At 40.4% G+C, this 23,757-nt stretch overlaps 1 protein-coding gene across 4 annotated transcripts in view; it reads left to right on the top strand.

Moving 5' to 3' along the window:
• DNAJC6 (DnaJ heat shock protein family (Hsp40) member C6) overlaps nucleotides 1-20,461 on the top strand; it is a 170,630-nt gene extending 150,169 nt beyond the window's left edge. For all 4 annotated transcript variants that reach the window (XM_043461065.1, XM_043461066.1, XM_043461067.1 and 1 more), the window contains 6 exons: nucleotides 3,995-4,063; nucleotides 5,064-5,183; nucleotides 11,781-12,044; nucleotides 14,219-14,361; nucleotides 16,355-16,531; nucleotides 18,135-20,461. In XM_043461065.1, the coding sequence (XP_043317000.1) occupies nucleotides 3,995-4,063; nucleotides 5,064-5,183; nucleotides 11,781-12,044; nucleotides 14,219-14,361; nucleotides 16,355-16,531; nucleotides 18,135-18,236 (875 nt within the window). In that variant the 3' untranslated portion in view covers nucleotides 18,237-20,461. The remainder of the gene's footprint in view (nucleotides 1-3,994; nucleotides 4,064-5,063; nucleotides 5,184-11,780; nucleotides 12,045-14,218; nucleotides 14,362-16,354; nucleotides 16,532-18,134) is intronic.
• Nucleotides 20,462-23,757: the final 3,296 nt, after the last annotated feature.

Below are 23,757 nucleotides of genomic sequence, written 5' to 3'. Positions count from 1 at the left end.
TGATAAGGTTATCTATTTTCTTGACTTTTTAATACTTTGAATTTACTGTTTTCATATGAGTAGCACCTTTTACGTCCCATGGGTATGGATGTTCATACTTCAGCATGGCAGTACTGGACTTGGTTCTCTCTTGTGAGCTGGCTAGAAGATGTTTATCCCTCGGTTTCAGCCAGTTAGAAGTCTTGTGTTTTGTGGCTGTGCTGCTTATTTTGATCTGTGCGATGCTAGTGTGTGAAAGAATTTTCCACTATTCTTGCTGAGAAGGGAATTATTCCATTGTTAGTGGGTCAGTTGCATCCTCTTCATATATAGATGAGACTCAAGTGTCAGTTTGGGAGGTCAGATTGCCCACCTCCAGTTTCTACAAGGCACTATCCATCTCTTCTGAAAGCCAAGAAATGTTGCCTTCAAGTTCTATGAATATTTATCGAATATTTTCTCTGAAGAGAATAATTATTTGGGGCTTAATCTGAGAAGAAAAACTAAACAAGTAACTACAATAAAAGGCTAAATAGAAGTTTAAAATACTGGGTATTATCTTTTCATTTGTTTATTCCTTTCTCTCCAGCAGATTTTAAATTTCTTGAGGATAGGCACTGTGTCCTCTAGCTCTCTGTTCCCTGATGGTGCCTTGTGTGTGGCAGGTTTGTGGGTTTTATTAGTAATAAGGTTGAAGTGCTAATTCCTAGTTCTGCATCCTCGTTGGGTGTAAGACTAAGGTCAGAGTTTAAAGGAAGTCAAACAGCAAAAGTTAGCAAAATTATGTAGTTTCCACATCAGTTTTCATGGATTACTGTGGAAAAAGAGAAGGGAAAACTAAAAGGAAAGAACTGTTATTTCTGATAATGGAATATTCTGTTTAACTTGATGATGGGAAGATACACAAGGTTTTGGTTCGTACTAAGGAAATGAAACGGGTAGATATAAGGCTTGATAAGGTTGGCTTGGTACCGTGATGATCCTTTTGGTGGTGATATGTGTACTGTGTCTTAAATCGTACTTGCAGTGTTATTGCAGTATTTGCATTGCTTTCTTTGATTTAATGAACAGAACCTAGAAGAGTCTTAGAAAGAAGTTCTTTCTTATGGCATCCAGTTTCTTATTTGGATTTTGCAGATGCAGAAGAAGTTTACTCTACCAATGTGTACTCTAATATACCCCATTATATTTAACTGAACGTTTCTTTTAAATTCTCCACTTGAAACTTTGAGAGGGTCAGTCAGTTTAGTCGCTCAGTTGTGTCCGACTCCTTCTTACCCCATGGACTGCAGCATGCCAGGCTTCCCTGTCCATCACCAACTCCTGGAGCTTACTCAAACCCATCTCCATCGAGTCAGTGATGCCATCCAACCATCTCATCCTGTGTCATTGCCTTCTCTGCCTGCCTTCAACCTTTCTGAGCATCAGGGTCTTTTCCAATAAGTCAGTTCTTTGCATCAGGTGGCCAAAGTTTTGGAGTTTCAGCTTCAGCATCAGTCCTTCAAATGAATATTCAGGACTGATTTCCTTTAGGATGGACTGGTTGGATCTCCTTGCAGTCCAAGGGAATCTCAAGAGTCTTCTCCAACACCACGGTTCAAAAGCATCAATTCTTCAGCGCTCAGCTTTCTTTATAGTCCAACTCTCACATCCATACATGACCACTGGAAAAACCATAGCTTTGACTGGACGGACCTTTGTTGGCAAAGTAATGTCTCTCCTTTTTAATATGTGCTCTAGGTTGGTCATATCTTTTCTTCCATGGAGTAAGAATCTTTTGATTTCATGGCTAAAGTCACTGCATTTCAAAATCTGCAGTGATTTTGGAGCCCAAGAAGATAAAGTCTGTCACTGCTTCCATTGTTTCCCCATCTATTTGCCATGAAGTGATGGGACCAGATGCCATGATCTTAGTTTTTTGAATGTTGAGTTTTGAGCCAGCTTTTTCACTCTCCTCTTTCACTTTATCACTTTCTGCCATAAGTGGCATCATCTGTGTATCTGAGATTATTGATATTTTTCCTGGCAGTCTTGATTCTAGCTTGTGCTTCATCCAGCCCAACATTTCACATGATGTGCTCTGCATATAAGTTAAATAAGCAGGGTGACAACATACAGCCTTGACGTACTTCTTTCCCAATTTTGAACCAATTTGTCGTTCCATGTCCAGTTATAACTGTTGCTTCTTGACCTGCGTGCAGATTTCTCAGGAGACAGGTAAGGTGATCTGGTATTCCCATCTCTTTAAGAATTTTCCGCAGTTTTTTTGGAAGCCACACTGTGAAAGGTTTTGCGTAGTCAATACAGCAGAAGTAGATGTTTTTCTGGAACTCTCTTGCTTTTTCAATGATCTAATGGATGTTGGCAATTTTATCTCTGGTTCCTCTGCCTAAATGCAGCTTGAACATCTGAAAGTTCATGGTTCATGTACTGTTGAAGCCTGGCTTGGAGAATTTTGAGCATAACTTTGCTAGCGTGTGAGATGAGTGCAATTGTGCAGTAGTTTGAACATTCTTTGGCATTGCCTTTCTTTGGGATTGGTATGAAAGCTGACCTTTTTCAGTCCTGTGGCCACTGCTGAGTTTTACAAATTTGCTGGCATATTGAGTGCAGCACTTTTAACAGCATCATCTTTTAGGATTTGAAGTGGCTCAACTGGAATTCCATCACCTCCACTAACTTTGTTCATAGTGATGCTTCCTAAGGCCCACTTGACTTCACATTCCAGGATATCTGGCTCTAGATGGGTGATCACACCATCATGGTTATCTGGGTCATGAAGATCTTTTTTTGTATAGTTCTTCTGTGTATTTTTGTTACCTCTTCTTAGTATCTTCTGCTTCTGTTAGGTCCATACCGTTTTCTGTCCTTTATTGTGCCCATCTTTGCATGAAATGTTCCCTTGGTATCTCTAATTTTCTTGAAGAGATCTTTAGTCTCTCCCATTATATTGTTTCCCTCTATTTCTTTGCATTGATCACTGGATGGCTTTCTTATCTCTCCTTGCTGTTTTTGGAACTCTGCATTCAAATGGGAATATCTTTCTTTTTCTCCTCTGACTTTCACTTCTCTTCTTTTCTCAGCTAACTGTTTGTAATGCCTCTTCAGACAACCATTTTGCCTTTTTGCATTTCTTTTTCTTGGGGATGGTCTTGATCACTGCCTCCTGTACAATGTCATGAGCCTCCATCCATAGTTCTCCAGGCACTCTATCAGATGTAATCCCTTGACCTCCCTTGAGAGGGGTCAGAATGATCTATTTTGAAGCTGTAGTGAGTTTGTTGTTTTAGTGACAGTAGATAACATCCCTGACACCAGCATGGTAGATGCTATCTAGTCAGTTCCTGGTAAGTGTTCTGATTGACTCATATTCTCTGTTAATGTCCCAGCAGAGGAGAAAAACAAGAAAAACATTAATTTTTATTCATTTTTAATGCAAAATACATTTGTTATTGGGATATAACCAATTAACAATGTTGTGATAGTTTCAGGTGAACAATGAAGGGACTCAGCCGTACATATACATGTATCCATTCTCCCCCAAATGAGAAAACAAAATTTTTGTTCTAAGTTGCTCATGCAGTTTATGCCAGCTTAAGGCAAATTGAGTGTGAGTTTCATTTCACCTTTTTTTTATTGCCTACCGACTTTGTGTTAAGGATAGGGTGGGACACATGCAGATGAATAAGATAATTCTTGCTTTTGCAGTGTACTGGAGACATATATATGCACAGTTATAATTCAAAGTGTACCTTTGGAGGTAAAATAAAGGAAAAAAAAAAACAAGGAAGTAATAGAGACAAACAGTATATGACTTCCACCAGTGTTCATGTAAGTAACCACAGATGAAGGCAGAAAATATCAGTGTTGCAGAATGTGGAGAGAGCTCAAAGGGAGAGTAGAATCACATGAGACGTGGACAGGTCATGAAAGGGAGAGCATTTTCTTTTGTGAACTCAAAAAAGTGGATTCTGAGCTATCTTTTCCTGATTGTTTTTTTTCTCCTCGTTTACAGCTTCTAGTACCCCTGCTGTGAACATTCAGCCAGATGTTTCAGGAGCCTGGGACTGGCATACCAAACCAGGTAAAGATCAGCAGATGAATTTTGTGCCACATAATTGGTCTCTGAAGCATAATCCTTCACCCAAGGTGACGTGAGTACTTGCAGAGTGTTAGCCTCACTTATGGAAGTTCCTAAAGGTTCCCAATCCAAGGAGGCTTTTCACATTGCCCTTGATGACACGGTAGTGCTGCATGTCATATGATACTTAATTTTTCTAAGTCTCAATTTGCTAAATGTTTGCCTTGGCAATAGAGTTAGACAGATCTGGGTATACATCTAACTCAACCATTTAGAAGCTCTTGAATTTTTTTTACCAGTCTGAACTTCAGTTTTCTTATCTGTAAAATGGAATTCATAATTCTTGTCCCACAGAGTTTAAATGAAATTACTTACATGAAGTTTTCTGGAATAGAGTAGGTGCTGCATGATGTGAATGGTTTTCTCTCTTACAGAGAACTTGTTTTAGATCTGAATTTGTCTGTAGTAAATAAATTCTCTTTCTCATGGCTAGTATTGTATTTTTTGAGAGCCATCTTGTGTGATTATTTTTCTGACACTGTGCAAGTGTGCAAGTTACACACACACACACTATATGTCTATCACAAAACAGCAGTTGCTGTTTCCTTATGTAACCAACAAGAAAATATCGACACTCAGAGAAGTTAAGCAACATGGCAAAGGTCACTCAGCTAGGAAGCGGCAGAACCAGAATTCAGCTCTGACTCCTCTCCTAGGAAATCCCATAGGGAAGAACGGAGTCCGGTGACATGAGGTAAGCACCAGACATAATAGTTTAGAGGAGTGGCTAGGAAATGACTTATACCTTTTCTCTTCCCTGTCCTTGCTCCAGGTCACTACTCACCTAAATTAGGGAAATGGGGTCTAGCAACTTCTAACATATTTGCCAACCTTATCCTAATTTGCCCTTAGAGACGAGGTGAGCAATAGCTCTGGATTTCTGACTTCAGAATTCAGCCTCAGACAACTAACTCATTTGTAATGACCTTCTTATTTTTTTCAGGAGGTTTTGGAATGGGAAGCAAGTCAGCTGCCACCAGCCCAACAGGCTCCTCGCATGGTACTCCCACCCATCAAAACAAACCCCAGACTCTGGACCCTTTTGCTGACCTTGGGACATTAGGTATACACATAACAAATGAAGATACATAGTTACTTTTAGCTACAAAGCCTCAAATCTAAATCTTTGGTGTTAAAATAAACTGTAGTGTTTACCTGGGATCTAAAATAATCTGTATTTTTAAGCTGTATTCTAAAACCTAAAACTGTCTATTTAGAAAAGGAAACAGGCTTCAAATACTGGGTTGGAGCTAACCCCTATTAATAATGCATTTCTCCAATACCCGAGTTTGGAGTAGTAGTGTAAATAAAGTTAGAACTTCTGGGAGGATCTGAAAAGAGAGTTTGACTGCACCGAGAGTAGTGACTATGCAGGGAAACAGTGAGAGGCAAGGGCGGTCAGATAGAGTTGTGCCACGTGGGGCCAGCTGTGTGCAGGTCTTACTCTGAAGTTGCCAGTGAGATCCTCACACTGTGTCCCTCTCCTCTCCATGGACCACAGTCCTCTCTGGTCAGTTTGTAAACATCCATACAGAAAATAGACTCTCTGGAGAGTATTTCTGAAGAGTTTTTTCATCAGATGTTAATTATTATTATTATTATTATAGGATAAGTGTTTTATGAGCAAGTAGTTTTGGAAACACCAGCTTCAGTGGACTTTGATTATTGCAGAAACTTCTGAGAATCGGTGCTCATGGTGATGCTCCCTAGTGAGGGGTACAGTGTCAGGGTTCTGTTTTACCAAGAAATCTTTCTTCAAGGTGTAGTTGATTGGACTAGGGTGTTTTGAAACTTTTTCCTCCTCCTTTTCCGTCCTCCTCCGTGAAGTGCAGAGTTGTTAAATAAGGGTGAGGTAGCTCTGAAACAAAGGTTTAAATAAGCCAACTTGATAGTTTAGTTTCCCCAAAAGGCCTCCTGAAGCATTTAGAGCTGAATTATCTGCAGGGAATGAGAACATGCTGCTATGTTATTTTTTGCTAGTAGTTATGTTAGAATCTTGACTTTTCCTTTTATATCATTTAGATCTTTTTTCCTCTTAAGAACTCTCAAAATTATGTTCCCTTTTTTTGTATCTTCAAGTTCAAATTTTAGAATAATAACATTCTATAAAACAAGCAAAGTTCTATTTCAAATAAAATCTTATTCAGTGTTCGTTTTTTACCCATTTATTCATCCCACAATTATTTATTAAGTGCTTTCTGTGTTCTAACATTGTTTTAGTGAAAACCAACCAGCCAAACAAAACCTAAAAAATTCTAAAAAAATTCCTTCTTCTTAAAGTTTATATTCTAGAAGGGGAAATAAACATTAAATGAATAAATATATAATATAATGTCAACTAATAAAAACAATTAATGTTTAGTTGGACATTTTACTCTGTACCAGGCTCTGTTTTAAGTGCTTGACATATATCATTTCATTTAATCTTCCCAATATTTTTTGAAGTAGAAACTATTATAATCCTCATTTACAGATGAAGAAACAGACACGGAAGTTTAAGGAACATGCCCAAATCACAAAGTTTCAACACCATGAAGTCTAGGTCTGTGGCTTGTACTATAACCCCATGACGAGTACTGTGAAAAAAATAAGGCAGAAAGTGATGGCGTGTGGGGGATGGGCCAGGGTGTTATTTTAAATATCAAGTGGTTAGGGAAGGCCTTACTGAATAGGTGACCTTTATAAGAAGTTCTTTTAAAAAAATTCAGCATCATGTCTGCATCTAGTTGTCATGTCCTTTTAGACACCTGTAACCTGGAATCATTCCTCAGCCTTTCATGACATTGATATTTGAAGGGTACAGGCCAGTTACCAAAGTCTTGATTTGTTAACTTTGATCACTTGGTTAAGGTAATGTCATCCAGGTTTCCTTCACCATGAAGTTACCATTTTTCCCTTCAGTAATTAATGAGTAATCTGGAGAGAGAATTTGAGATTATCCAACTCTCCATCTGACTTTTACCCGGTGGTTTTAGCATTCATTGATGAGTCTGGCCTAAAGCAGTTACTACCATGATATCTGCAAAATTGTGATTTTCTGATTCCCTTCTTCTTTCTATATATATTAATTGGCATTGCATTCCAAGGAAGAATCTCCTGTCTCTCCCTCTCCCATCCCCTTCCTTCCTTTCTGACTCCCTCCATCTCTCACATCGTAATGGACTAATGGATTATTTTTTGACTCAGTTGGTTATCATCTATTACTGTCATTATTTAATGTTCACATGGTCCCACATTTGATTTGTGAAAGCTCTTTCTTCTGACTTTTATATCCTTTTCACTTGATTCCATCATTTTTGAGAACTTTCTTTATAGCGCAAGGTGTCCTAGGCTTCTCTTGAACTTTTTACATGCCTATCCTATAATCAGGCATTTCTGAGAAATCTCATTCCTTTTTGTGGGGAATGGTATTTAGAAACCAAAATCTCTGCTATAAGTATGTTTTTTGCTCTGGGGTGGGTGTCACTGCTCTGCCTTCCAGGAGATGGAGATAGGTGATCAGTGGATATTAACACATAATTTAATCCCATTCACTGCCACAGGGTCTTCCTTGCCTACTCCTGTCCCACATCTGTATCTTCCATTTCCTTGGATCTCAACAACATTAATAGACAACAAAAATAGTTTTAGAATAGCTGCATCTTTATTACTACAACAGCATACCTACTCGGAGGAGTTCAAGAGTGGTGGTTATTTCTTTCTTTTTTTTTTTTTTTGCCACGCCTCATAGCTTGCAGGACTTTTCCCAACCAGGGGTTGAACCCAGGCCACCACAGTGAAAGCCCGTGAATCCTAACCACTAGACCCCAGGGAAATTAAAAAATGTTTTTTTGAAGAGTTACTTGTTTTTGAAATGCAGTAATTCTTAAAAACTGCTGGGGAAACTAGTTTCCTAAATTGCCTCATTTTCAAGTCACGTAATTTAGGAAAGGTAAGTGATTTTCCTGAAACTGTACAGCGAATGAGTATATAAGCAAGGGCTACTTACACACTAAAAATTTTGACTCCTAGGCAATTGCTTTAGAGTAAAAATTAAACTTCTAAGTTATATAGCTATGATTAAAAAAAGATAGCATGCTTCTCCTTTAGGTATTTTCACATTGAACAATTCTGATACAAACACCATAGTTCTTCCCATAGATATTCCGATTTAATTAGTTTGGTTGTGGCTTGGGTATAGAGAATTTTTAAAGCTCCCCAAGTGAGTCTAATGCACAGCCAAGTTTGACAGCCACTGCTTTTGCTTTTAATGAGAATAGCTGTAGGCTCTGGGTTTAGCTACTACTTTATATTTCTGTCAGTTCTCTGCTTCAGTGGCTTTAAAAATTAGAATTGCTAACCAGTCTAAAAAATGTTTATAAAAGTATTCTGAAAGGGTAGACATCAGAAAGCCCTACAATGTTGATGAGCATCTTGAGATCAGAGACAGCGTCTGTCGTTTCACTGCTGTATCTGCAGCCTCACGTGGGGAAGATGCTCAATAGTGTATTATAAATGAACAAATAAATGACGAAGTGGTGGGAACATGGAAGAATTTTTTTAAGTTTTTCAGTTCTTTCTGTACTTACTGAATTTTTAAATAATAAATATAATCAGAAAGAAGATTGTAAGCATCCTTAAAAGATGAAACTCCAGTGTGGAATGTCTACCCAATCTAAGGTATGTTGATGTGCTGTTGGCAGAGAGGCTCAGAGGCTCACAAAGAAGGGCTTCATAACAGGGTTGATGCCAGCCTGTAGTGTGCAACAGTGTCATTCCCTTTTTCTATTACCAAGTATTTATTGAGCCTTTATGGTGTGTGGGTACATGCTGGAAATATGAATTTGCATTATTTTAAAATAATGCCTTTTATTTGCTTAGTTCAGGAATTGTGAAGAGCTTTCACCTAGTCATTGTGCCTTTATGGTATTTCTGCGATGTAGACATAGTTCTGATTTTACAGGTGGTAACACTGAGGCCAAGGAGATGAGTTTTTTCCTGAACTTCAGAAGAGCGAGGATTCTGCGTAGACTCTTCGGCTGTATTCCCAGTGCACTGTATCTGGTACTTAGTTGTTGTTTAGTTGCTAAATTGTGTCTGACTCTTTGCGACCTCAGGGACTGCAGCATACCAGGCTCCCCTGTCCTTCACTATCTCCCAGAGCTTGCTCAAACTCATGTCCATTGAGACAATGATGCCATCCAACCATCTCACCCTCTGTTGTCCCCTTCTCCTCCTGCCCTCAATCTTTCCCAGCATCTGGGTCTTTTCCAATGAATTGGCTTTTTGCATCAGGTGCCCAAAGTGTTGAAGCTTCAGTTTCGGCATCAGTCCTTCCAATGAATATTCAGGGTTGATGTCTTTTAGGATTGACTGGTTTGATCTCCTCGCAGTCCAAGAGACTCTTAAGAGCCTTCTCCAGCATCACAGTTCAAAAGCATCAATTCTTTGGCACTCAGTCTTCCTTATGGTTCAACTGTCACATCTGTACATGACTACTGGAAAAAACCATAGCTTTGACTATATGGACCTTTGTTGGCAAAGTGATGTCCTTGCTTTTTTCATATACTATCTAGGTTTGTCATAGCTGTTCTTCCAAGGAGCAAGTGTCTTTTAATTTCTTTATAATTTCTTAGCTGTACTCATCATCCTCAGTGATTTTGGAGCCTAAGAAAATAAAATCTTTTTACTTTCTGGTACTTAGTAATGCTCAACAAATACTGATGAATGAACACATGAATGAATGAATAAATAAATGCATGTAAGAATGAATGCATGAATGTATGATGGAACAGACACAGATTGATTCCAAGTCTGCTGGTCATAACACAGCATTCCCAGTGGGAGTGGGAAGAGGAACCCAGATCAGATCAGAGGAACAATATCGATAGAAAGAAGAGACAGTTAAGTGAGGGATGAGTTGCAATAAAAGACTCAGAGATTTGGGGAGGAATTTGAGATTATGGATGCAGGAGATGAACATGACATGTGGAGACAGGAAGCTCATAGTCAAGTCCCAGCTCCATTAACTGTATGTGTGACCATAAGCCTGTAAGTATACCAAGTATACCTCCTTGATTTCCCCATCTTTAAAGTGGGGCCAGACTGTGGAAAATGGTATGGACATTTCTCAAAAAACTGAAAATAGAATTACCATATGACCTAGCAATTCCACTCTTGGGTATACATCTGGAAAAAAACCCCCACTAATTTGAAAAGATACACGCACCCCAATGTTCATAGCAACATTATTTACAATTACCAAGATATGGAAGTGACCAAGTGTCCGTCAGCAGAGGAGTGGTTAAAGAGGATATGGTATATAGTAATATACACAGTGATACTACTCAGTCATAAAAAGAATAAACATTTTTGCCATTAATAGCAGCATGGATGGATTTGGAGGGCATTATGCTAAGCGATGTATTTCAGAGAGAGACAAATACTGTATGATATCATTTATATGTGGAGCCTGAAAAAATACAAGAAATATAGCAGGTAAGAAGCAGACTCACAGATATAGAGGACAAGTTAGAGCTTACCAGTGAGGAGTGGGGGGAGAGCAATAGAGGGATGAGGAAATGGGAGGTACAAATTATTGGGTATAAGATAGGCTCAGGGATGTACTGTAAAACATTGGGAATATAGCCAAGATTTTGTAATAACTAAATGAAAAGTAACCTTTAAAAATTGTATAAAAATGAAAAAATAAATGGTAATTTTGACAAAGAAAAATAAGTAAAGTGGAACCAGTAATACTATCTATTTTCTAAGGGTGTTATATAGATTAAAGACAGTAATAGTCATAAACATATTTTGTAAATTCTAAAAGAGCTATATAAATGTTATTTTATTATCACTGTTGCTTTGGTATTGGTGCCTGAAAGTGTTCCTGGAGATCACCTCTTCAAACATGAGTCACAGCTGGTCCTCATGTTTTGGGAAAAGCCCAGCATTTATGCAGTGAGTACTTAAAAGTTAGGAGTTACAGAGTCAGACTTCTACTTAAATTCCCAGGACAGAGTAATATCATTTTTTAAAGCTTGAATAAGATTCTTTACCCTATTCAGAGTTGTCAGAGTGTTAGCTGTGTTTACTCTCCTGCAATGAAGTGCAAGTAGTGTGAAATTGAAACCTATTTATGAAATTTTAGAACACCATTGTTTACTTGTGGGCACTAACCATGCTGGTATTTATAACAGACAGTGAGTAATCCTGATCGTTGAAGTTTAATTAGCAGCTTCACAAGTGAATGTATTTTTGTTTTATTCCCTGTTCTTGTCATTTGATAGTTTTTGCTCAAGTTGAGAAACAGAATCTTCTGAGAGGGTGGGAAGGAGGGCTGCAATGGTATAGTGGAAGAGCCAAGGCTCTTCTTGGAGTCAGACTTGGATGCAGGCCCCAGTTCTGCCACTTTCTGGCTGTGTGACTTTCAGAAAAATCACTTAACTATTCTGAGCTACAGTTTGTTTAACAGAATGAAAAATGGAACTGTTAATACATACCTAAAAATGTCATTGTGAGGATTAAAGGAAAATATATGAATGCAATTTATTTAGCTATTAGGACAGCTAATTATGCCACCAGTCAAGGGAGGTTCCACTAAAGTCATTGTAAACAGTGAGTTGGGACACAGGAGTTAGAGGCTACTCACAATATTCTGTTTCTGTTTTTCCTGTAGGTGGTTCTTCATTTGCCAGCAAACCTTCCACACCAACTGGATTGGGTGGTGGATTTCCACCTCTCAGCTCGCCACAGAAAGCGTCTCCCCAGCCCATGGGTGGGGGGTGGCAGCAGGGGGGTGGCTACAACTGGCAGCAGACACAGTCCAAGCCACCGTCCAGCATGCCCCACTCCTCTCCCCAGAACCGGCCCAACTACAACGTGAGCTTCTCATCCGTGCCTGCGGGCCAGAACGAGCGTGGGAGAGGAGCAGCCAATTTGGGTAAGGGTGATGGTACGGGGCCTAGCTAGAGGGTACCCAGAGGTATGCATGTCTGAAGGAGGAGACAGGAAATGTGGGAGTTTCTGAGGCCGTCTTTGAATTGTAATGACACATGACCCCTCCCAGTGTTGTGCCTGGAGCTCCTCGCTTCATCATTCTCCTAGCACACTGTGGTTTTGTGAGTGCTGGCTCACCTGTCTGTCTCTCTGCACTCTGAGACCAAATGGCGGGCAGGGACTGGGTCTTTTTTTGCCTCATTAGCCTTAGCACCTAGCAGAACACTAAACAGGTAGGAGGCACTAAGGGAATATTGAGTGGAAGTGAGTGGAGGGCTGGATGGATCTTGAAGCTGTCATCCCTTTGGAAGAGGGGGTGGAGGACAAAAGTTGGAAACATTTCAAGCGCTGTGTTCACATTTTCCCTTGGATCCCAGTTAGAGGAGTGGGCATGTCTTGGACATTTGGTCTTGATTATGCTCTGGTTGGTGGATGTCCCTGAGATCCTTGGGTTGCCTATGATGGTTTTCCCCTCTCTTCTGAGAAGAAAGTTAAAAGAACACAAAGTGGCCCAAAAGCTAAGGCTGAAGGATAACTCTGGATGAGATTCTTTCTTTTTTCTAATGGGGTTCTTGATAGCAAGTGAAAAATAATATATTTTTCATAGAAGGGATGGTTACATTTGAATTTTCTAGAAGGCCTGGAATGATATGTTTTACATCTCAGTTGATTTCATTATACCCAAGAATGGAATGTATAGGGACATGATGAGGAAACAGGCCTTTCTATGGAACATGCAAAAGGAAATTCTTCTACTTTTCCTGGTAGCTATAGCTGACATCTTTTGAGGGTTTATTATATGTCAGGTGCTATTCTAAGCAGTTTTCGCATATTGTTTCATACAATCTTCAAACCCTTGTTGTAGACAGAGATCAATAATTTCCTAGGTCCATACAGCTTGTAAGTGACAGAGCCAAGATCTACCAGGGCAATGTGACTCTAGAACCCCTACCATTCACCACCACACTCTGCTTCTCATGATACTTACATGACAAGGAGTCTTTTTTAGGACTTTGTTAACATCGTGTTTGTTCTTTGGTTAGCAGTGGATATTCTCGGGTAATTCCGTAGAGTCATTTGGCTTCCCCTCCGTTTTTATTTTGAGTAGACGTGAGGTGAGTGTCGTCAATCAGTAAATATTTATGGAGTATCTTCAGTGTAGAAAACATTGGGGATACAGCTGCGAACAAGACAGACAAAATCCCTTATCTCAGAGCACCCACATCTGAGTGTGTGTGTGTGACAGTCTATGTTCAGAATGCCTCTCAGTATAGGGAGGGCAGGTGGGTTTCACGTCAGACAACAGCTTTGGTTGAAGGCATGGACTGAATGGACTCTTGTGTCGTGGTTTTGTTTTAACAGCAAACATTTAATAGCCAGGCCCTGTTTTGAGCACTTAAAAATATTTAACTCACCAATTTTCACAACAACCTTATGAGATAAGTCATATTATTAACACCACGCCTGGTTGACAGGTGAGGACACTGAGGCAGGAAGATCAAGGTCACATCGCTAATAAAGGCAGAGCTGGAATTCAAACCTGGGGGTCTGTCTCCAGAGCCCTTGCCCATTGCTACTACCATGCTAGGCTGCTTTTCCAAGCAGATTGATAAAGATTGTGAGGCCAAAACCAGACTTACGGGAAAAGAGCTCTGTGATGGACTAAAAGTGTCAGCTGAGTATGGGCAGGAAAGCAGCAGTGTGCATGCATTTCAAGTACCAAAACCCAGGTCGTAGGCCCATCACTGATGCTAGCTAGTTATATGACTGGGGCCTGAGGTGGGGAGGGAGTAGTGGTTAGAATCACGACTATCCTCATCTGTGAAAGAATGGAATGGTGGACGTGGAATTATGGAATTAGGTTAGTGCAACAACCCAACCTTGAGTCTGAGCTTTGCCATGGACATTGCATGTGATCCTGAACAGATCTCTTACGTTCTCCAGACTTCACTTTCCTCATCTATAAAATGGACATGACAGTCTCATACCCTACCCACAGGCTAAGTGAGAGGATTAAGGGGCATAGTACCTGTGAAAGCACTATGCACTATGCCTAAGTGTTATGATATTATGGTTATGAGTAAAAACTATAGTAATTTTTAAAATATTATGTTGCAGAAGGGAAACAAAAAGCAGCTGACTTTGAAGACCTACTCTCTGGTCAAGGTTTTAATGCTCACAAAGACAAAAAGGGGCCTCGAACAATAGCTGAGATGAGAAAGGAGGAAATGGCTAAGGAGATGGATCCCGAGAAATTAAAGGTGAGTGAGCCCCTGGCCCACAGTGATTATTGTGTTGTGTGGAACTGTCAGCGTGGGACTAACCTATAGAAGGTGCCATGTTAGGTTTCTGGCATCCACTGTATTTCATTTGGTTCTTGTAGTTGTGATTTGAGTACAGCTGTGTCCTTTAATAGAAAAGTACTTTCGGGGAGTGCTGTATGTGCTGAATTTCATTTCTTTAATATAATGCACTTATTCCATAATACATAGTGTAGATTTTCTTCATTTACATTTTCAAATAAGCAATGGCACTCTTTAAGACGTGATCTTATTATTCAGATGGCATTGCAATCTAGAGGTAAGTCATTATGATTTGGTGGTAAGAAGAATGCATTATTTATGTTCTCTGTTTCTGCTTTGGTAGCTTTATATAAGACTAGATTGACTGATGCCCTCAGGATCTCTTCTTTGCTGATAGAGAGAGAGCTATTGATTGATGTGCCTGGGAATTACTCACTCCTATAATGTTAGACCTGGAAGGTTTGGGAAGGTGAAAGGGAGGGAGGCTAAGGGAAGCGGGGTCTCTGGCGTCTACACTGCTTCACTTCACTTTTAACCAGAGCGTTTCTACTTTTATCTGTTTCCGACTCTTGGGTGTCTAGGTAAGATTTTATTTGGGGAAAGAGAATGTTTCCATATTCTTTTCTTCTAAGGTTTGCAAACCAGTGACTATAACTTCATTGTGTCATGGATGAGAAAACAGAGATGTTACTTCATAGCTGAAGATGTTATCTGGAAAATGATTAATTGGGGGACCAAAGGATGGTTATGTCGATGAATGGTGTGAGGTAGTGAAAAAGTTTGTGAAGATCAAGAGAACTGGAAAGTTTGTCACAGACAGGCTGAATTCCCATGTGACAAAATATACTGACACAGTTACAGCCTGGAAGATGAGAGTCTAATCTGGTACTCCAAAACCAGAATGGCACAGCCACTCAATGGTACACATGTTGAAAAATATACCACTGTTGTTTTCCATAATTTGTTGAAGACGTAGAGATACAATTTGCAGTACAATCTGTGATACTCAGTTTACATTTGCTGTTCACTTCATGCAGTGTTATAAAGGTTTTATGTCCCTTCCCTAAATTCTGTGCTCCATCTCAAGAGCCTTTGTGTATTAGGTAAACTCTGACAATTTTCTGTAAAAGAAAATGGTTTATGTCTTTTAAACCATGCTTGGTTATTTAGTTGGTATGGAGTATTTAATTGTTTGGGAGAGCAGTCATCATTCACTTTGCGCTTCTGTTATGTGCTAACTGCTGATTCATTGTTACAAACCTTTCAATTTAGTGACCTCATTTGTTCCAACTATGACGATTCAGACTATGAATGGTCATAGTTGGAATGAATGACTAAATGTATTAATTCATTTAACAGACCTTTTCAAGCTCTTTTCTTGCCAGGCATACTGTTTCTGAGTTAAAGTGATAAGTAAGACACAGTATCCTTCCTCAAACAGGTCTGCCTAATGGCAGGGGAAAGACAAACACACAATTACAGTGAAGTGTAGCACATTTTATGATAGAAATATGTTTAAAAGGTAGCATGGAGAAATTTGTTTTTGTTTTTCCAAGGAATTTGTGTGTGTGTGTGTGTGTGTGTGTGTGCGTGTCACACACTCTACTAGACGTAGCAGATAGCAGGGACCCAGATAGACATGATGTGTGCCATCCTGGAGTTCACACTTTAGGCATAAGTAATTAACTCAGAGGGACCAGAGAGGAAAGAAGGTGTTTAGCCTTTCAAAGGTGGAACAGTGTGAAATTCCTGAGCAGGCTTTTGAAGGCCGATAAGGAGTTAACCAGAAAGAAGAGGTAGGGGGTGGAGGAAGAAGAGCCGTCTAGGTCGTGGGAAGGCTGACCTCGGCAGGTACCTGATGTTGCTGGAACGGGAGGGCTTTCCAGAGTCACAGTGGAGACGCTCTGGACTCAGAAGCATTTGAATTTCTTAACTGCCCCTGTGTTTACAGATTCTAGAGTGGATTGAAGGCAAAGAGAGGAATATCCGAGCCCTTCTGTCCACAATGCACACGGTGCTGTGGGCTGGGGAGACTAAGTGGAAACCAGTCGGCATGGCAGACCTGGTCACCCCGGAGCAGGTGAAGAAGGTGTACAGGAGGGCTGTGCTAGTGGTGCACCCGGATAAAGTGAGTACAGCCCGCCCCCTGCACCCCTGCAGCTGTCCGGGCCCCTGTCCTAGGTTTGTAAGCATGTGTCAAGGAGTCATACTTTCAACTTGCTTCTTATTAGGCCATTTATATGATAAAATAAATTTCATGGGCTCAAAACGGTACTTAAGCAGTTATACTTGATGACACAGAAGCAAAGAAATCAAGCTATACATTATAAATAATGGAATCAGGGCTTTACTTAAGTATGAGATTTCATTACTGACTAATTTTCAGGGATCAGATAGAAGTTGTGCCTGACTTAAGGATGAACTCAGAGTTGGACACAAGTAATATGGCAGTATATTCAGCCAGGATTATACAGTGAAAAAACTTTAGAATGTAGTTGGCAAAATTGGTGAGAATCAACCAAATATTGAAAATGAAGCTAAATTCATCACTCTGTTGATTATGCCAGTTTATGTTTTCGCTGAAGTACACACACACACACACACACATACATATGCTCTACACTGTCAGAGACTTCAACCAGTGGATGGCCCAATTGAGATCACTATAACACACAGAAACCTTGATAGAATTGGGTCACTTGCCATCATATGGACTTTGTTATTGTTGTCTAGTCGCTAAGCTGGTTCCGACTCTTTGCGACCCCATGGACTGTAGCCCGCCAGCCTTCTCTGTCCATGGGATTTCCCAGGCAAGGATGCTAGAGTGGTTTGCCATTCCCTTCTCCAGGGGTTCGTCCAGACCCAGGGAGCGAATACGCATCTCCTGCATTGTGGGCAGATTCTTTACTGCTGAGCCACCAGGGAAGCCCCATCATATGGACCATGTCAGTCCTACAGTGTGAGGCTGTGACTGAATCCTACTTGGGAACACATGCTTAAATTTGATGTCTTAGATTTTCATCTCCCTAAACATTTGGTGACAATCCAGATAGTATTAAAGAAACGATGTATTTCAGTGACTTGAAGAGAAAGGGGAAGAGCCCAGAAAAATCCACAAACTGTATGCCTGTGTTATGGGTCTCCAAGAAATTTTTTTTAAGAAATAGAATAATGAGTGTTTCAAAATGCAGTCCATCAATTGGAGCTACGCAGTCATGAGCCTTTGTCATTTGGTAGGTAACTGGAGAAGGGAGATACATCTTGGGCTGACCAATAACTTCTCTGTTACCTACTCAGTGACTGGTCACTATTACCATATGTGAATTCCTGGGGGAGGGCTTTGTGGAGAGGTCATAGTCATTAGGGTCATGTAGATGGGGCTGTGAGTTTACCTAGTGTCTCAAGCAGTACAGAATCTGCCTGCCCATGCAGGAGATGCGGGTTCAGTCCCTGGGTCAGGAAGATCCCCTGAAGAAGGAAATGGCAACCCAATCCAGTATTCTTGCCTGGGAAATCCCATGGACAGAGGAGCCTGTTGGGCTCCATGGAGTCACAAAGAATTGGACATGACTTAGCGACCAAACAACAGCAAGATGGGGCTGTAAAAAGAGAAATGGTCTAACAGAAAAAGATTTCAATTACTCAGAGTCCACATATTAGCAATGAAAATTTTAATATAAATAAAATTTTGGTCTGTGGTGTCTAATGTGTATTTTTGTTTTTTTCTGTAGGCTACTGGGCAACCCTATGAACAATATGCAAAGATGATTTTCATGGAGCTCAATGATGCCTGGTCTGAATTTGAAAATCAAGGCCAAAAGCCCTTGTATTAACTTATGAGCTTTTCCGTTTCTGCTGCAGACCTGTGCTAATGCTTCGTGTGTGTCACGGTTCTGAGGTTTTCGCAGGTGAACCAAAAACTCCAGCAATGTGTATCCAGTACTTAACTGTTAAGTTACTCGTGAATTAATTCCTCTTTAATAAGGAATGTGGATGTTTGTTTTCTCAAGTCCCCACCATAAAAAGTCCAAAACAGGAAAGGAACTTTTAGTCAGATGACCTTGCAGAGTTTTTTATAACATTCCAGCCTGCCCTGTGGGGAGCCTACTCAGCAATTTGTGGGGAAATTGAAAATAGAGGCCACCAAAGGCATAGCACCCATCTCATTGTCTGAGGCTAGGCTAATGAGCCAAAGTTATAATAATAGGGTTACATGATGGATTCTAACTAATGGTTTTGAGATTTTCTTGGAAAGATAAAATTTGAGCCATGGCTTTACCTAGATTTCAGGAACATGACCATTAAGTTTTTTTTGTTTTTTGTTTTTTAACGGAAATTTACTATGGTCTATAGCATAATATTGTACACTTCTTTGGGTCAAGAGGACTAACAGATGTAAAAGAACCTGAACTGTGGAAAGTAATTATATTATAATCCAGTGATTACTACCAACACGTCCTTCCTGGATAAGATAAAATTTAGTGAAAATGCTAACTGAAGAAAAATAGGGATGCTAAAGCTGTAGAAATCTGTATTACTGGTCAGAGAGTTGGGCTACTATCTTCTTTTCCCTTTAGAAAGATGTGGTAGCTTGAAGAATGTCTTAATACCATAACAACAACCTGATTTGATGAAACTTCTAATATTTGCCGTAAGGCTTAATGCTCCTCCTTTTGCTTAGCAGAGAAAATGCTCTTAGGTGGGAGCAGGTTGTAAGGCAGTTTGGTGTGTTCACAATTGATCAGGAAGACTGTCTAGTATGGATCCCCTGTCCTCCAGCTTTGTGATTGGCCATGGGAAGGAAATCGATGACAACAGTGACAGGGGGCAATTGCAGTGAGAGACAGAGAAAGACCACTTCAGACCAAGTGACACGGCTTATCAAGACCGGCTGCTTTGAGGAACCAGGTTCCTCTTCCCACCTGATGAAATAGGACCTCTTGGATTATTACAGTGGGTTTGTTCTAAAAGTTGTTGGGGGTCCACAGGAATAACAGTTGCACAGGAACATCTGTGAAAATAAAGCAGGAGTGAAACCTTTGCAGACTTCAGACTGGTTGGATTTCAGTTCAGGGTTCTGGCTGTTTCTCACTTTGAGGGGCGAGTGGTTGTTTTCCATGACTTTGGTAGATCTCTTTGGGTGTGCAGAGGATATTCATACAAAGCAGATGGGCAGAAAGATTTTGATCTAATCTTAAAAGGTTTGTGCTCACTATCGTGAAAAGCTTTCAAAAATTGTTTTTAAAAGACAATCTTTTTTTGTTGTTGTTTCTTTCTGTTTTTCATTTTCTTGTGGCAAACTGTACTGGAAAAGCAGCATGTCAAAAATACTTTATGTTCTATATACAGCTCTCTTCTTTCTATCTCTCTTTCTTCCTTTCTTTTTTTTGTTATAAAGGTTCATTATTTATTTTACCTTTTGCTGACAATGTGAAACTCGCCTCAAATATTCTCTTTTTAAATATACAGCTGTAAACTGTTCAAAGTAACCATAAAAAACTAGGTGTTATTTATTAACATATTATAAAATAATGTTTGCAGTATGTGCTTGTCTTATTTAAAATTGGAATGTGAGACATGTTGCTGTGATTTTTTTTCCTCATTCACATCTGTAGATATTGTGTGAACTACAGTATATAATAATAATTAAAAGGATACTATGTGACTGTCACGTACATTTTGAAATGATAGAACTATATTAGCTTGGTATCATGTTTGGATAATTCATCCATGTTCACAGTTTAAAACATCATTAAACATTATGTAATTAGCAATGAGAAAGAATCTTATCTAACTTAAATTTGGGATGCTCCCTATCCCTTTTCCGGATACATTATAATTCTGGACCCCTATTTATCTCAAAACTCTTAACATATGCAGACCAACAGGTTTTTGCATTCCTTTTAAATATTTGGTTGTGACAGAGCTCGTTGTTGATTGGATTCACTGTTTCATTCATATTTATTGTAATATATTTTTTGTTTTGTAAATATGTTACACTCAACAAAATGTGATTGGTCTAAAATATTTGTAATGTATATTAAAAGGCTGAAAAATATTTGTAGAAACATGTTATTTTTGCACTCATAGGAATGGGACAACAAGCGTGAATTACACCTTCTGACATTCACTTTTAAGAAAAGTTATGGGGAAAGAATATGCTGCCACTGCTGTGCATATAATACAGTTGCACCAAAACATAATCTGATAGAATTTCTTGATTTATACTTTAACCACCCCCCTTACCACCCTTGCCTCCATATACAGACACACTTTTGACTGTGCTGCATGAATGCCATTTTCCAAAAAGAATCAGCACAGAAATTCTGGCTCTAGCTAGGTTATTAATGCATTTGTGTGCTGAGGCAAAGATTGGAGTCTGAGACTTTGTTGCAGCAAACAGATCATTTAGATCTTTAAGAAGAGAAGCAGCATGTTTACTTGGAAACCAGTGTTGCAAATCAAAAGCTTTTGAATTATCATTGCTGTGTCCCCGTCTAGAAGAACCTTCAAGTTGGACCCTAGGTGGCGCTAGTGGTAAAGAACTCTCTTGCCAATGCATGAAACGTAAGAGTTGTAGGTTCCAACCCTGGGTGGAGAAGATGCCCTGGAGTAGGAAATGCAAACCACTCCAGTATTCTTGCCTGGAAAATCCCGTGGACAGAGGAGCCTGGTGGACTATATAGTCCATGGGGTTACAAAGAGTCAGACACAACTGAAGCGACTTAGCACGCTACTGATGAAACACTGTAAGGAATGAATATGCAAGTTGAATTCCAGAGCCAGTTATCACAGCAACAGGGCAGTTTCCCTGCTGAAAACATCTACTGGGGAATTCAGGTCAAGTAGACAGGTTTTGGTTGTTCTATGATCTAAAATGGGGAACAGTTCAAGTGCTGATTTTCTGACTTCAGATTTAAACTCTTTGGGGTTTGATCTCAGCTTTCCTACTCAGTAGGTACCATCTGAGCCTCAGTTTTCTCATCTGTAAAGTGAAGATAATAAAACCTGGTTCATACTGTGAGAATTGAATGCAAGGAGAGAATATAAAAAATTTATCCTAAGAGATCCTGTTTAGTCCTAGTCAGTCTGACAGAGGACGTGATCTTATATTTCCAAGTAACACACTGACAGCACGTTGGGAAAGGGTTCAGTGTCTAAGGTTTTACTTTCTGATTGAAAGTCTTCTTTATTCTTGAGGAAATACAAAATGGGATAGCAGAAGAACAGTTTTTCAGTGAACCACTGGTAAGAGAAAAGCAGATTTTCTCAGAAGATGGTTAAAGCCTCTGGCAAGATGGCTAAGTTCCTCTTTAAAGTGTTTTGTAAACTGGGAAGAACAGCTGGTGTGGGCAAGAAAGTTACTGGAGACAAATACTGTCTCTGCATTTTTCTGATTCTAGACATCACCCTTGGGCAAACTCCTCAGCTTTTTGCTTCTCGCCATCTTCCAGTTTTCTTATGGCTAAGCCCAGAGCACTCAAACCAAGCTTTGCCTCTGAAGTGTCACTTTTCTCCAAATCATTTCTCTTCTGTGGGACTGGCCTTGGGGTGATACGGGGGCTCCAGCAAGCCCTTGTATATGCTTTTCTACACACCTGGTGCTGGCTCAGTCTTGCAGTCATGTCCAACTCTTTGCAACCCCATGGACTGCGTAGCCTGCCAGATTCCTCCATCTATGGGATTCCCCAGGCAAGAATATAGAAGTGGGTTGCCATTTCCTCCTCCAGGAGATCTTCCCAACCCAGGGATCGAACCCAGGTCTCCTAGACTGCAGGTGGACTTTTACCGTCTTCTGCCACCAGGGAAATCACACACACTTGGTAGGTGGTTGGGAATCGAAGGGAAAATGTGAGATTTGACCCCATACAAAATCCTCATCAGTTAAGGAGAATTTTCCTCATGAGTGCAGCTTTGCACTTCAGTAAGGGAGCTAAAAAGGGGGCTTCCCTGGTAGCTCAGTGGTAAAGAATCTGTCTGCAGTGCAGGAGACGTGTATTCGATCCCTGGGTTGGGAAGATCCCCGGGAGAAGGAAATGCCAGCCCACTGTTGTATTCTTGCCTGAAAAATCCCATGGACAGAGGAGCCTGGCTACAGTTCCATGGGGTCGCAAGAGTCAGACATGACTTAGTAACTGAATCATGATCACCACCAAGGGAGCTAAAAGCCCAGGCTGCCAGGGTTTGAGTGGTGGGCAGTTTTCCCTGCCACCCAATACAGGGAGCTTGGCATAGGGAAAGAGAGGTTCTCAGTGATCTTGGATAGATCCCAGGCTACAAAGTAAAGAATGCAGTGTAACTCTGGATCTGCAAGTTGTGCAGTGAGCCAGGGACTAGCAACAAAGTTTTTAATAAGATAAATACTTCTATCTAGGAGGAGAAATGGGAGGAGCTGGAAACATAAACTCACAAGTAATTAAACGTGTTGAGACAATAATATGCTCAGTGTACAATTTAAAAAAGGAAACCAAGCAGGGGTCCTGGAAGGTGGTGGTGGTGACAATTTGTGTTTCTATAGTCAGGGGAGCCTGGATGCCCCAGAACTCCTTTAGCTTTCAGTCCTGTTGAAAATTTTTAAAAAGCGAAAGAAAAGGAGCAGCATCATAAAGTGTAGGGGTTCTCGGCTAGAAAAAGGGATAAGTGACCCATAATCCAACCTTCTCCAAAGAGTTGTGTGAGCAGGGAAGTCCTAGCCTTTCTGGCCCTCTTTCTGTAAAGGTAAAATGAAGCCTTTGGACCAGATGGATTTTAGTATCTCTTCCAGATTGTACCCACGAAGCCAAAACTCTGTCCTGTGAGCAGAGTATGAAGTGGTCCTGTGAAGTCTAAACTGGCCTTGCTTACCTGCAGACCTTGAGGCCCAGGATATAGAAATAATAGCTGTTTATTTAAATGTTCATGAAAGCCTCAAGCACAAAATAGCTTATTTTTTGTTTCTACAGATAAACCTAAATGTAAAGGAGAAAACGCTAGTGCCCGAAAAGTGCTAAAGTTGGTATTAAGCAAAGCCAGGCCAGACATATGACAGGATCCTTGGGGCCTCTTCTCTGGTGTCCCCATCTCTTCCTCCGCCACAGCTACGTACACGCAGACAGGCACACAAAGGCAGGCTGGGCCTTAGAGAATGTAATGCCAGAGAAAGCGGGTATCCCTGCTCTACCGACTGTCATTTTCCCCCTCCCCTATTTTCGCCATCCTCACGCAGAAATTCCTTGCAGCCAGGAACAACGGTTCCCGCCCTTCCGTGCTACGGTGGACGCGTCCCTAGGGGAGTTCTGGGCCCGCGGACCCAGCGATTCGGCGGAGCCGGGGTTCCGGCCAACCGATGGAAAGGAGGAGCGTGGGGCAATTTGG

This window comes from Cervus canadensis, chromosome 2, assembly GCF_019320065.1.
Source record: "Cervus canadensis isolate Bull #8, Minnesota chromosome 2, ASM1932006v1, whole genome shotgun sequence".
NCBI lineage: Eukaryota > Metazoa > Chordata > Mammalia > Artiodactyla > Cervidae > Cervus > Cervus canadensis.
This window is presented reverse-complemented; position numbering and strand designations above follow the sequence as displayed.